The 14,370-nt window shown below is 35.6% G+C and overlaps 1 protein-coding gene across 32 annotated transcripts in view; it reads right to left on the bottom strand.

The window, feature by feature from the left end:
* The window catches only part of AHI1 (Abelson helper integration site 1), a 246,470-nt gene that overhangs the window by 199,552 nt on the left and 32,548 nt on the right, over positions 1–14,370 (bottom strand). For all 32 annotated transcript variants that reach the window (XR_007470456.1, XR_007470454.1, XR_007470453.1 and 29 more), the window contains 4 exons: positions 11,235–11,330; positions 6,689–6,874; positions 5,401–5,553; positions 1,480–1,612 (listed from right to left, as the gene is read on the bottom strand). Coding sequence is in view for 17 of the 32 variants with exons in the window: in XM_049695198.1 (XP_049551155.1) it covers positions 1,480–1,612; positions 5,401–5,553; positions 6,689–6,874; positions 11,235–11,330 (568 nt within the window). In the remaining 15 variants the exon portion in view is untranslated. The remainder of the gene's footprint in view (positions 1–1,479; positions 1,613–5,400; positions 5,554–6,688; positions 6,875–11,234; positions 11,331–14,370) is intronic.

Genomic DNA, 14,370 nt, shown 5'->3' with positions numbered 1-14,370 from the left:
AAAGGCTAAGGCAAAGTTGTAAACTCCCTACTTTAGAATTGAAACCATATCCCAACACACACACACACACACACACACACACACACACATACACACACACACACACACACACACACACGCACAGCACTTCGGCACAGGCTGGGAGACCCATTCACTCAGGCATTTAAAAATCCCTCTCTAACCACTAGCGGACCACTAAGCTAACCAAGCAACGACTCCAGGGGTAAAACCTGACAAAGGATAAAGACCACAGAATTAGTCCAGGAACATCACTAAACAAACAACAACAAATCCCAGGTGGACAAATGGAGGGGGGTAAAGAGGGGAATCTGATTTCCAGAGTTGCCACATTGTAATATTTAAAATATCCAATTTTCTAGGGAGACACACCCCTAAAAAAACCCCAAAATAGTAAAGTATGGCCACACACAGGAAAAAAAGCAGTCAACAGAAACTGTCTATGACACTGGTTTCCTAGATAAAGACTTTAAATTCACTTGTATAAATATGTTCAAAGATATAAAGAAAACCACATCTAAAGAACGAAGGTGTGAGAATTATTTCTTACCAATTAATAGAGCATATAAAAAAAGACCAAGCAGAAATTCTAGAGTTGAAAAGTACAATAACTGAAATAAACAATTCACTAGAGGGTATCAACAGCAGATATGAACTGTCAGAATAGTCAGTAAACTTGAAGACAGGTCAATTGAGATTATGCAGTCAGAGGGGCAGAAAGAAAAAAAAATGAAGAAAAATGAATAAAGGTGCGGAGACCTGTAGGACGCCATCACGTGTACCAATATAGAAATGATGGGAGTTCCAGAAGAAGAGAAGAAATAGAAAGGGGTAGAAAGAACATTCAAAGAAATAAAGATGAAAAACTTCCCAAACTTGTGAAAAACATCAATCTGCACATCCCAGAAGCTAAATGAATTCCTAGTAGACACACCATAATCAAAAAACAACAAAGATTCTTCTTTTGTTTTTTGAGATTTAAGCAGTAAGTATATCTAAATTCAAGTTTTTCTTTCTTTCTTTTTTAAAAATATTTATTTATTTATTTATATGGCTGTGCCAGGTCTTAGTTGCACATAACAAATTTGAGGGCTTTCATAATCAAATTATCACTACTATCAACTGACTAAAATTGGATTAAAATTCGTCAAGAGATTTATTAATCCTTCATGTTGCAAAATTTCTATATTTAAAGTAGAAAATGCTTAAAAAATACCTCCTGAATGTTTTAAAAATAAATTTATCTTCCTTCATTTGATCATTTTCATTCTATTTCTGGACCGACATTGTATAGCAAAGTGCAAAATTATTATAAAAGAACTGTTACTTTACTTGAGGAAATCTATTTTAATTTAGTAGTACTAGTGGATGACTCAAATTAAGATTTCAATGAATTTTAAAAACCAAAAAACATCCTGCGTATAGACTACAATCAGCTTAAACAGAAGGATCATTACTCACAAATAATTGGATACCCATCCCGGCTGGCACAGGCTGCTGCTAATATTCTTCCATTGTGGGAGAAAGCAAGACAAAAACATCCTCGCTCTCCTGCATTTAGTGAGAAGAGGTGCTTGTTTGGGATACGGCAAGCCTGAAAAACATACATTTTACCAATATAGATGAAGAATATAGATATATAGATATATAGATATTTTACCAATATAGATAAAGATGAAAATATGAAAGCTAGCTGTTAACTTCAATTATTGTAGCTGTTGCAGTTTCTGGTTTTTTAAAAAGTCCCTCTACTGTGATGCAGAGGAAGAAGCAAGTAAGCAAATGATGGAAAACCATAGTAAATTACTTTCAAAGCAGAGAATCACTTTCAATTCTCCAGAAAATTATATGAATTTATACTCCATGCCTAATAGCACTATTCACCCAAAATATGAATAGAAAATTTCAATATCTGATACTCCAAAGCTGTCACTACCACATTATTTTTATACAGCCACAAAAATGAATGTATGTTACACCCTTATTTAATGACAGCAACTAATAAGTGATTTTTGCTGAACCATAAACTTGTTCTGAGTCTATAAATGCCATATAGGCCTAGCTGAAGTCCATGATGTATGAATATTCATTCTCTTTCTTTTTTTCTCTCTTAAAATAACCACTATTTGTACTGCCTTCCAAAATGTATTTTCAAAGTAAATCAATCACCTCCTATTGATTTCTCATTCACTAATTTTATTAAAATTCCTTCATAATTTTTATGTTTCATTCCTTATTATCAGATGAAACCAAAACTTTCTGTACATTATTATCTGCTGTAGAAAATACTACTTTTTTTTTTTTTTTTTTGGCGGTACACGGGCCTCTCACTGTTGTGGCCTCTCCCGTTGCGGAGCACAGGCTCCGGACGCGCAGGCTCAGCAGTCATGGCTCACGGGCCCAGCCGCTCTGCAGCATGTGGGATCTCCCCGGACCGGGGCACGAACCCGTGCCCGCTGCATCGGCAGGCAGACTCTCAAACACTGCGCCACGAGGGAAGCCCACTACTTACTTTTATTTGTCCTAATTCTCTCTTTCAAACTTTTGTGAGCCTTAGTTCCTGTGTTTCTTATTATTCAAAAAGTTCAACTGAACATATATTGAGCCCTTACTATATGCCAAGAATGTGGCACTTTATTACAAATGTCTTTTTATATATTCATCACAGTAAACCTGTAATTATTATTACTATATATAGCTAATAAGGATTATTCAGAGGGTTAAGCCCAGCTTAACAGGTCGAGTCAAAGACTACTGGTTCAAGGGCCCGCTTTCTAGATTGGTATCAGCTTTTTCATAAGTAGCATCAAGATTTAGCAGCATTATGAAGAGGCAGCATTATGAGCAGCTACTAGAAAAGCGAAAAATTCAACAGACATTTAGTAGGTGCCAATAATGTACCAGACACCATTTTCCCTCCATTCTCTATTGGGATGATATAGAAAAGGGAAACGGGGATAAAAAGAAGACAAAAATTGAAGGAAAAGTTAGGAAGTTTCATAACCACTTGCTGCTGCTCTTAGAGGAGGAGATGTAGTTAAGGAAAACTCTGTGCCTCATCACTTAAGCCAAACTACTAACAGCACCATCATTTTCTTTGTATTCCCAGAGTTTGACACTGTATGCAGAAGAGGCACTTGATGATCGTTTAATAACAGCAATAAAGATCCTCAACATTTTCAACTCTTTCCCCTTCTTCACTACCTTGTCAGTCACTAACTCACACTAGGTCTTTCCTTTTGTATTTACCTCTTACTTCTCACTTTTGCCACCAATACCCCAAGGTATTGGGGTATTGGACCCTTCTCAAGGTTGGACCCTTCTCATCTCACACATCAATGACTGCAATGGCTACCTTTCTCTCATTCTGATGTATCCTACCTCAAGATCTACCTGCCATCGCCAGCGTTAATCTGTCCTAAAATACAACGGTTATCGTGCTTCCTCCCTATCTGAAACCTCCCATTATCTCTATATCCCACACAATCAAATATTAGGCTACCTACCATTAGAGCCACTCCACAATGTGGGCCTAATCTATCACACCACTTTTACCTCTTATACAAACTTGGGTTTCCAGCCAGCCAAGTTTTGAGTGCCTGAGGAATACAGCAGGTGCTTTCCCATTTATTTACAACATTGCCACAATATGAAATACTCCTCCCTGTCCTCTTCACCCACTCCTAACTTTGCCATGCTTTAAAGTCTACCTCAAGTTCCACCAACCTGTTGAATGAACCCTTCTTCCACCACTCCAGATCACCTTCTACATAGCTGCAATTCTCAAACTGTTTTAGTTTCAGGGTGCTTTACAGTCTTAAAAAAATTTTGAGGACTCCAAAAAGCTTTTATGTGGCTATATAAACAGATATTTATTATATTAGAAATTAAAATTGAGAAATTTTTAAAATATTTGTTAATCATTTAAAAAACAACAGAGCAAACCTATTAAATGTTAACATAAATAATTTCTTTTTATGAAAAATAACTACATAAAGTGGAATTGTTCTATATTTTTGAAAATCTTTTTAACATCTGGCTTAATAAAAGAGAGCTGGAATTTCATAACTGCTTCTGCATTCACCCTCTTGTGATATCATGTATCATTTAGTCTCTGGAAAACTCCAGTGTATACTTGTGAGAGAATGAAAGTCAAAAAGAAAAACTAAATCATTATGGAATCATTATGATCTTATTATGAAAATAGACTGACTTCAACAGACCCCTTGAAAGTATCTCAGGACTCCCAGCAGTCCCCAAATCATACTTTGAGAACTACTGATCTAAACAATTATTTTTATAGCTATATTTCCTCAAGACTTCTTTGCAGCAAACCTGACAGTGAACAACACTGTAACCACTTCCCGTGTCCCCAACTGACGTGAAAGGTCCCCAAGGCCACAGTCTAAGTATTATTCTCTCCATATTATTATGTCTGAAGTATTTAAAATTGATTTTAAGATGTATCTGTAAAATTAGCCTCAGAAAGAAAGTCAGATATCATGCAAAACAAAATGTGAACAGGTCTAGGAAAATAGTCATTCTTTGTATATACTGAGTATATAAAATGAACCACTCCACTCTTCATGGAAATAAGAGATTTGCAAAACTTTATCAGTAATGCTTCTTGCCACTACAAAATATGCTAACCAAGTAAGAGAACTTTAGAAAAAGCTTAAATACAGCTCAACTTGTGGTAAAGATATATACATATACCTATCTCTATCAAAATGTGACTCAGGAAGAAGCCAGGAGCTATAAAAAAGTTCATGAATCCATAAATTGTAGATTTACAGGCTGAATTGTGTCCCTCCAAATTCATATGTTGAAACCCTAACCCCAGTACCTCAGAATGTAACAGTATTTGGATATAAGGTCTTTAAAGAGCTGATTAAGTTAAAATGAGGTTGCTAGGGTACAGCCCTAATCTGATAATAATAAGAAGAGACACCAGTGATGCACGCACACAGAGAAAAGACCATGAAGACGCAGCAAGATGGCAGCTACCTGCCAGCCAATGAGAAAGGCCTCAGAGTAAATCAACGCTGCCAACCCTTAATCTTGGGACTTCCAGCCTCCAGAATTATGAGAAAGTACATTTCTGTTGTTTAAGAGGCCCAGTCTGTGATATATTTTTATGGCAGCTCTGACAAACTAATAAAACTCCCCAGGTCACTAAAGAACTTACGATAGTGTCTTTATGCACATGATAGGCACTCTATTATTATTTACCAAATGAATTAATAGAAAGACAAGATCATGGTTAAAAACAAGGATAATCTGGGAGTTTTAAGTAGGAAGCCAGTTACCATAGGAGCTGTTGGCGTTTTTAAGGTAAATGAGTAAATATCTAAATGAATCCAGTGTCAGAGACCACTTCACCTGCCCAGGCAGTCGTTTCCACTTCACCACTTCCTTTGAATCTTCTAATCCAGGTTCTGTGTCTACTGAACGTGCCTCATGGTGTTGTTCACAATACAATGGTTTACCCTTTTCTTCCTGAAGAGCCATCATAGAACGATAAGATGGCTTTATCTAAATATGTATAGAAAGTGAGAAAATGTATATATCACGTTAATCTTTTTCTCTTTTCTAGCATATATGGTTTTTAAAATATTGAAACAAACATTATAATATGAAAATGTTTTCAAAATGTAATCCAGAAAAAAATCCTACTTTTTGCTTGAAATTACAGTCCTAAACCCAAAAGCCTTAAAAGTGGGAAGGAATAAAACAGAACTCCAATAGTTACATAAAATAGTTTTAGTAACTCTGTCCCTTTGTTTCTGCCTCTTCACCAATACCTACCAGATGTTATATTATGGCTCTGACATTGTACTATGGTATCTCTGGCTTTAGGATCATGAAACTGATAACATAAAGATCTAAAGATTTTTAAATCCTCCATTTCTTAAAATAGGTTTAACTACACTCAAACCAATGAAACCAACCCTATGGTCACATTTTATAAGATCAACTACAGAATATGCAACTGGCCTGAAATGTCTTATAGCAATGAGACAAAAGCAAAAGTTTCACCTCATTTTAGGACAAATGCTTCGCTAAGATATTCATAATTTTAACCTATGTGAAACAGAAGTAGAAATATTACTTACTGATTATTTAAATAATATTGTAAAAAAATGTGCCTGTAATTCATGGGTCTGCAAGCTATGGTCTGGGCCAAATGTAGCCTGATGATATTTTTGTAAATAAAGTTTTATTTGAACACATCCAAACCCATTTGTTTAGTTATCACCTACATATGTCTATGTAGCTACTTTCACGTTATAAAGGCAAGGTTGAGTGGCTCCAACAGAGACTGTATAGCCTACAAAGCCTAAACTATTTACTGTCTGGTCCTTTATGGAAAATATTTGTCAACTCCCACTTTAAATCATTCTCTTATCTTTAATTTTTAAGGATCAGTATTATTAAAAAAATGTATTTTTTTCCTAAAACTGAAATCTATACTTAGTACTTAAAATTCATTTAAGTATCTTTTAAGTATCAGCTATTACAGGCTTAATATATAATCTCTGAAGGTCCCTTTCTATTTCAGAAGTCTATTAAAATAATTCTAAAGACTCTACCTTTTTAGAAATAGAAACATGTCACCATTTAATCTCAACAATGGAAGATATATTTTTTGCATGTGCTATTAACTTACACATTCTGGAACTTTTAATCCTCTTACAGTTACATACAACGTTGATGGATAACGATTTCTTGGACATTTTAACCACCACTCAAAAACCTCAACGACATTTGATTGGGATCGAGGCTTTGTGGGTGGGTAATACAGCTGCAAGCGAAGTTTCGAATTGATGTTTACATTTCCATTGGCTCCTAGAAGCTTAAAATAAGAATTCAAATAAAACGTTACCTTCATTGAAAATACAACCAATAAAGCAATAGTATATAGTCAAAAACTCATTTTAAAAAGATTAACATGGCATGCTGAAATTCTTTAGATTTGTAAAGCAGAGGAAAGAACACTGACACAGTTGGTCAAGCACAGTTCCAGGTCATTTTGACAAGATAGCCCAAATGACTTAAAATATCTTCCCAATGGCTGTGTCTTTTCCCCTATACAACTTCAGACTGGTAAAGCATTTACATTACTGTGCTGGGTGTTACTTTGTTCAAAGGAGGTGATCAATACACATTTGTTTGTAATAATACTGTTTGTAATAAAGATTAAAATGCATATTATTTAAACAGAAACAAATTTCCCATTTGTTCAGCATCAGTATTTTTAGTGGTAAAATTTCATGATGTTTAAATTTTTAAAAAGTCAAAATTATTTTAAAAAAGTAATTAAGATACTTAAACTTGTTTGAGCCCCTTACTACATTTTTAAAATATTTTAGTCTACCCTCTTAAAAAGGTCTATTCAATCAAGAGAAACTATTAAACAAGACAACGTATGTTTCAGCTACATAAATGGAGATTCTTATGAGAAAAATAATGTCACCAACTCAAAATAGGTCCTCTTTCACTAGACTATGACTCAAGTAGAAAATACCTTTGCTAACTTTTGTGCCCTTTACAAATTAGTAGAGACAGTTGGGAGCTTTTGCAGCAGTTTAGGCAGGTGGAGCTGACAAACTCCAAGAGTAGGAAGGGACCGAGTACAGGGAATATTTAATAACTGTTACTGACTCATGCAACTTGGAAAGTAAAAACGAGAAGAATCAAGAAAGACTCTAAGGTAGCGCTATCCAACAGAACTTTCTGTGGTGATGGGCATGCTCTCTATTTGTGCCATGCAAAACAGTATCCATTAGTCACACATGGCTATCGAGCATTTGAAGTGTGGCTAGTGCAGCTGTGGAAATTAATTTTTAATTATATTTAATTTTAGCTAATTAATCTGAATTCAAATGGTCACTTATGACCTGTGGCTACCAAAACAGATAGGGCAGCTCTAAGGTTGTAAACTTGGGAGACTGGACAGATGGTGGTGCTACCAACTGAAGCAGCAGATGTGGAAAAGTTAAGAGATCTAGGGAAGATGTTCAGCATGGGGGCGGTCAGATATCTATGGGTCACCCAAGTTGAAATGTCTGAATTCTGAGGCACACACAAGAAAAGTGGGTCTAAGAAAAGTGGATTAAAGATGGAATCATGAGTAGGATTGATATTAAAGAGATAGGTGGTAGACCAGGAAGGAAACTGAAGGAACTGAAGGAATGGGATAAGGAAAATCAGGAAAGGATGGTGTCGAGAAAACCAAGGTAACAAGAGTTTCAAGAGAGTGATATCATGCACACAGGTGTGATAAAAGAAGAACTAGAAAATGTTCAATAATTTGGTAAATAGAAGTCATAGTGATATGTTTGGAGAAGCTTTAGTAGCTGAGGCAAAATCCAGATTGCAGTGTGTTCAGGAATGAGGCATCAATAAAGAAACAGAGCTGACAAAAAATATAGCTCATCGTTTCCCTACCCCTCTCAGGGGAAGATGTAAAGTCAATGGAGGTCGTAAGCTGAGAGGTGATGTTATGATATAGAGGCGTAAAAAACCAGTTTCAAATTGAGCAATTGAGATGTTCAGTTGTTAAATATTAAACAGTCGAGATTCCCTTCATAAACCGTACTACTATCTGCCTGAAGCTTATCATAAGGGAATAATATCATTTTTAGAAGATATTTATTCCCCAGATTCTAAATCATACTTTCCATAAGTTGTATTAATATTCACCAGGCAATTTAGTTTATACTAGTATGCTACTTAGTATGAGTAAACAACTAAGATTCAGCCAAGATCCTGCCATTATGATTACAAACTACAAAGTGGAACTTGAATAAATAAGGCTTTATTATTTTTTAGTTTAAAAGATCAGTCATATATATGTGCTAAAAGAATCAAAAGCGCCTCTACCTGAGAATTAGGATAAAGTCTCATTTAAATCTGGACAAAGATCCTTTGGGGTTCATTTGGACCACTATGATAACTTTACAGTTATCTAGGACAGTCCTGGAACCAATGGCATAGGTTTTAAAACATTCACATTTTAATTTGATTCATGCCACTTTCTCAATAGATATTCACGGAGCACTTTCTATGTGCCATTAATATGCGGAGAGTGATGATATTATAAAATAGAGAGTTTGAAGAGTGATATATTAAATGCAAAGAGATCTGGTAAAATAAGGACTAAAATATGTTCAACAAATTGGCCAAAAAGAATCACCAGTGACTTGAAAAGCTTACAGTCTAATGAAAGAGATATGTGTTCTAATAGAGGATTCACATAGAATAATGTACACTTTATTCCTGACTGCCATTTATATCAATGGCATAAAGTGGATAAATAAATAAAACTTAATATGACACAAAGGTAAAAATGCTGTGAAATACATTGTTTCCCAAGTGCAGTTTACAGTAAATACTGCAGTTCTGCACAAACCATAGCATAAAAGGAATGAAAAGTTTCTAATAAGACCACAAGATGGCAATGTTTACTATGTGAAAGTGACCTTCTTTGCAGTTTTTTTGTTTGTTTGTATTTTTGCCTTTTTCTTTTTTATTTGGTATGAGAGGGGGTCTAGAAAAAGGTATAACAGGTTATAGAAGGGAGATTTTAGAAGGTACAATGGACTAGTGATTCTTCAGCCTATCAGACTGCCCTTCAGCAAGCAGACTGCACCTCTCCTAAAGCCTCTAACCCACAACATGGATTCAGTGCCCCATCTGGGTCTTCACAGCATCTACTCCATAGCACGTAATCATATAGGTAATACGTTTATACAGAAACTGAACTGGAGGCCAAGGACAATGTCTAATTTATCTATGAATGCCCTATATTTAGCAGAGTACCTGGCATTTCATAGACTATTTTCATAGACTATTTACCATGTACATTTCAAATAGTAAATACTTGTTGAATGGATGGATGCACAAATGGAAAAGTTTTATAATACAAAACAGGTTAATTACTCAAGACATTTTAAAACTCAAATTTATGTTTAAAGTCAGAAATAAAAGAATTATGTAAGTAAAATGTCCCCCTTTTTAAACGTTAATCTATCCACGTCTTTCATCTCTGCTGAAACATCCTAGTCAAGACACCATCATTTTATACCTAGACTACAGCAAGAATTTTCTACCTTGATTTCCAGTACATACCTTTGTACCCTCTCTAATCCATTCTCCACTCAGCAAAGTAATCTTTCTAACAAATAAATCAGATTATTTCATCCTTTTGTTTAAAATCCTTAAACGGCTTCCCATTACTTTTTTTTTTTTTTTTTTTTTTTTGGCAGTATGCGGACCTCTCACTGTTGTGGCCTCTCCCGTTGCGGAACACAGGCTCCAGACGCGCAGGCTCAGCGGCCATGGCCCACGGGCCCAGCCGCTCCGCAGCATGTGGGATCTTCCCGGACTGGGGCACGAACCCGTGTCCCCTGCATCAGCAGGCGGACTCTCAACCACTGTGCCACCAGGGAAGCCCCCCATTACTCTTTAAAGTTTATAATGGTGCCCTGTTGCTATAATGGCTCAAAGACCTTGTATTATCAAGGCCCTGTCTACCTCAGCAAGCTCTTCAGGCACCATTTCCCCTTCAGTCTCTGTCCTCCAATCTTAGTGGCCTTCTTGTGGTTATCTAGGTATTCCTTGTTCCTCCCAACATCAGGGTCTTTGCATAGCCTGTAGCCTCTACCTAGAACTCTCTCTTTCCCACTACTGCCATCCAGCTCATGCTCAGGTTCAATGTCTCTTCTGCAGGAGACCTTTTCCTGACCCCGCAGGATGTTTTCATCATCTACCCCATCCAACTTGAGAGTATTTATAAAAATTGTAATAAATGCTAAGTTGTATAATCAATTGTTTTATGTCTGTTTTTCTTGCTAGAATATGAAGGCCATGAGGTCAAGGAGTTTATCTTCTTTGTTCACTGACCAGAACAGTGGCTGGCACATAAATAATAAATAATTTGTTGAGTTGAATAAATGAGGTCAGGGCTGTGTGTGTCTTTCTCTGTGCTGGATCCTTAGAGCCAAATAGTGTACCTGGCACACACTAAGCACTCAATAAATATTTAAGAATCTGAATGAGCATCACCTGAGCTTGAATTAATAACTCTTTACCATGGCAATCTTACCTCCTTATCATAACTCCTTATATGAAACCAAACTAACTTGGAAAAAAGTAGCGCATCAGATTTGAAGATTATTTTAAACATTCTTTAAAATGGATGAAAAACATACCTTGAGAAATGCCCAGGCGATTTTCCGGAAGCCACATTCTTGGTTTCGAATTTCAGAGCTGTTCTTAATTTCTTCCATGCTTAAGAAATCAAGAATCTGTAAATAAGCATAACAAATTACTTCACAGTATACTAGGCTATCTAAAATTTAATATTTCCTAATAATGTATTATTAAATTTTTAAAAATCCTCCCTTAGAGAAGAAAAACATTTTTATTTCATCTCACTCACTTTTGAGTTAACTCATCCAGTTAGTAAGGTCCATTTTTTGACCACTTTATCTTTTATCAATAAATCTTTTAAGATTTATTTAAAATTCAAGACAAAGCATTAATTACCTCAAATATAGTCCTGGCAAAAATAACCAGGCACAAAATTCTTAAGCTTTGCTCTTTTTTTAATGTATGAGTGCAGACTTCAAAGAATTGTTTGTTTAAAAAACTCATGGCCTTAATCTGTGGGTTTTTCCTTGGATCAGCTTCCTGAAACTGGGTATTTTCTCTTTGGATATATGTTGTCATTAGGCTTCTCAAGAGAACTTCTTTCATATCTCTACCCTAACTGGATATTAAAGCTCATGGATTTGCAACCAACCTGCCACAGAGACTACATGTATTCTAGGTACATGTCAGAGACTACCACTTCCTGGTGCTTATCAAAAGCTCAGCTGAGATAACAAATCTTTATAGAGGACTGCTTAAAACATAATATGCACTCCATTTATTCCTCTTCTTTATATACTTAAACTTGTCTTCAATGTAATACATTCTCAGTGAAAAAAATGACAGTATAAGAAAAATATAAAATAAAGTAAAAACTTATAATCCAGACCCATAGCTGATCAACATTAACATCTAGTTTATAGGTAACTAAACCTTTTTGTGTGTTCCAATGCTATCTGCAAACTATTTTCATGTAATATGTAGTGGATAGCTCGAGTCAATACATACATATGTATACCATCATGTTAATGGCTGCCTAGTATTCTTCTGTATTAGAAATATCATAAATTTAATTAAAAAACATAATTTATTTAACCAAACCTCTTGCTAATTGAAGAGATCTGTTTCCTTAAAATTTCTGCTATTATAAACACTGCTTAAATAAATATCCTTACACACACATCTTTGTGCATTTGTCATTTTTCCCTTAGGTGAAATACCTGAAAATGGAATAATAGCTTTAAGAACCTGTGATAGATATTATCGAGTGGTCCTCAATACACCATTAAAAAGTTGAAATCAAAAATTAGTTTTGTAGACAATAACATTTTATGTCAAACCTTAAGAATCATCCAGGCTTCCCTGGTGGCGCAGTGGTTGAGAATCTGCCTGCTAATGCAGGGACACGGGTTCGAGCCCTGGTTTGGAAGATCCCACATGCCGCGGAGCAACTGGGCCCGTGAGCCACAACTACTGAGCCTGCACGTCTGGAGCCTGAGCTCCGCAACAAGAGAGGCCCCGATAGCGAGAGGCCCACGCACTGCAATGAAGAGTGGCCTCCGCTTGCCACAACTAGTGAAAGCCCTCGCACAGAAACGAAGACCCAACACAGCAAAAAATAAATAAATTTTTAAAAAAAGACTTGGGTTTAACACCCAAAAAAAAAATTTTTTAAAAAAAGAATCAACCAAAAGTGTTTATAATTCAACAACCTAACTTTCTTAAATCTCATAATATTATTAAAATGAGTATAAAATAATATTATGATAATGGAGGACAAATTTCTATGACAAAGAAACAGTACCTTTATATACAAATTATATCATTTTTTTAAAAAGCATGGCTTTGTACAAATCATACAACATAATCACAATTGTAAATGGTGGATTCATACCATAAGCACACTAGATCATCTGAAAGTTAAGGATCATAAAAACAAGTGACTCTACAAAATAAGTTATTGGCTCTGGTCATGCCTTGCTTTTTCCCATGCTAAAATTCCCCATCTTGCTTAAACTGGAGGAGAGGCTTTCTCTCCTTTCCTTTGCTTATGGAGAGATAACATGAAGTAGGGAAAAGAAATGTGATATTTTAGATTCAAATTATCTTTAAATACTAATTACCTTCATCTAAAACTGGAGTAACTCTGGGATAATCACTTTATACTTTGAGCCTTCATTTCCTTTGCAGTAAAAAATTAGAAATAATAAATCAGCTAATATCCAAACTATGTAAAAAACTCTTACAACTCAATAGTAAAAAAATAATCGGATTAAAAAGTGGGCAGAAGATATGAAGAGACATTTTTCTAAAGAAGACATCTGGCCAACAGGTATATGAAAAGATGCTCTACATCAAACATCATCAGAAAGATGCAAGTCAAAACCACAGTGGGATGCCACCTCACTCCTGTTAGAATGGCTATCATCAAAAAGATTAGAACGAGTGTTGGCAAGGATGTAGAGAAAAGAGAACCCTCGTGCACTGCTGGTAGGCATGTAAACTGGTGAGGCTACTGTGGAAAACAATATGGAGGTTCCTCAAAAAATCAAAAGTAGAACTACCATATGATCCAGCAATTTCACTTCTAGGCATTTATCCAAAAAACCCACAAAAACCCTAATGCAAAATTGTTCATTGCAGCATTATTTACAGTGCAGATGTGGAAACAACTTACATGTCCACTGATGAATGAATGCATGAAGAAATTGTGGTATACACACACAGACACAGACACACAGACACACACACATACACACACACACACACAAAATGGAATATTATTAAGCCATAAAAAGCAATGAAATTTTGCCATTTGTGACAACATGGATGGATCCCAAGGGCATTATGCTAAGTAAAATACGTCAGAGAAAGACAAATACTGTATGATCTCTCTAATATGTGGAATCTAAACAAACAAATAAACTAACCAAGATAATAGATACAAGAACAGATTGATGGTTGCTAGGGGCGGGGGGTGGGGGTTAAGAGAATAGGTGAACTGGTTTGGGTTTTTTTTAGTTTAAATAAATTTAATTCTTTAAAAAAGGTCAGCTCACAGGCGCTCTACTCCATAAAGCTTTCCCTGACTGCTATGACCCTCCACTAACCCTTGACATCTAAGAAGTTCTACTTCATTTTGGTTATATGATACATTGTATTAGTCAAGCGATCTGTGTATTTTCTTCTTTATTT

Source organism: Orcinus orca, chromosome 12, assembly GCF_937001465.1.
Source record: "Orcinus orca chromosome 12, mOrcOrc1.1, whole genome shotgun sequence".
In the NCBI taxonomy this organism is placed as follows: Eukaryota; Metazoa; Chordata; class Mammalia; order Artiodactyla; family Delphinidae; genus Orcinus; species Orcinus orca.
The sequence above is the reverse complement of the archived record's forward strand: the minus strand, read 5'-3'. Positions and strand labels throughout refer to the sequence as shown.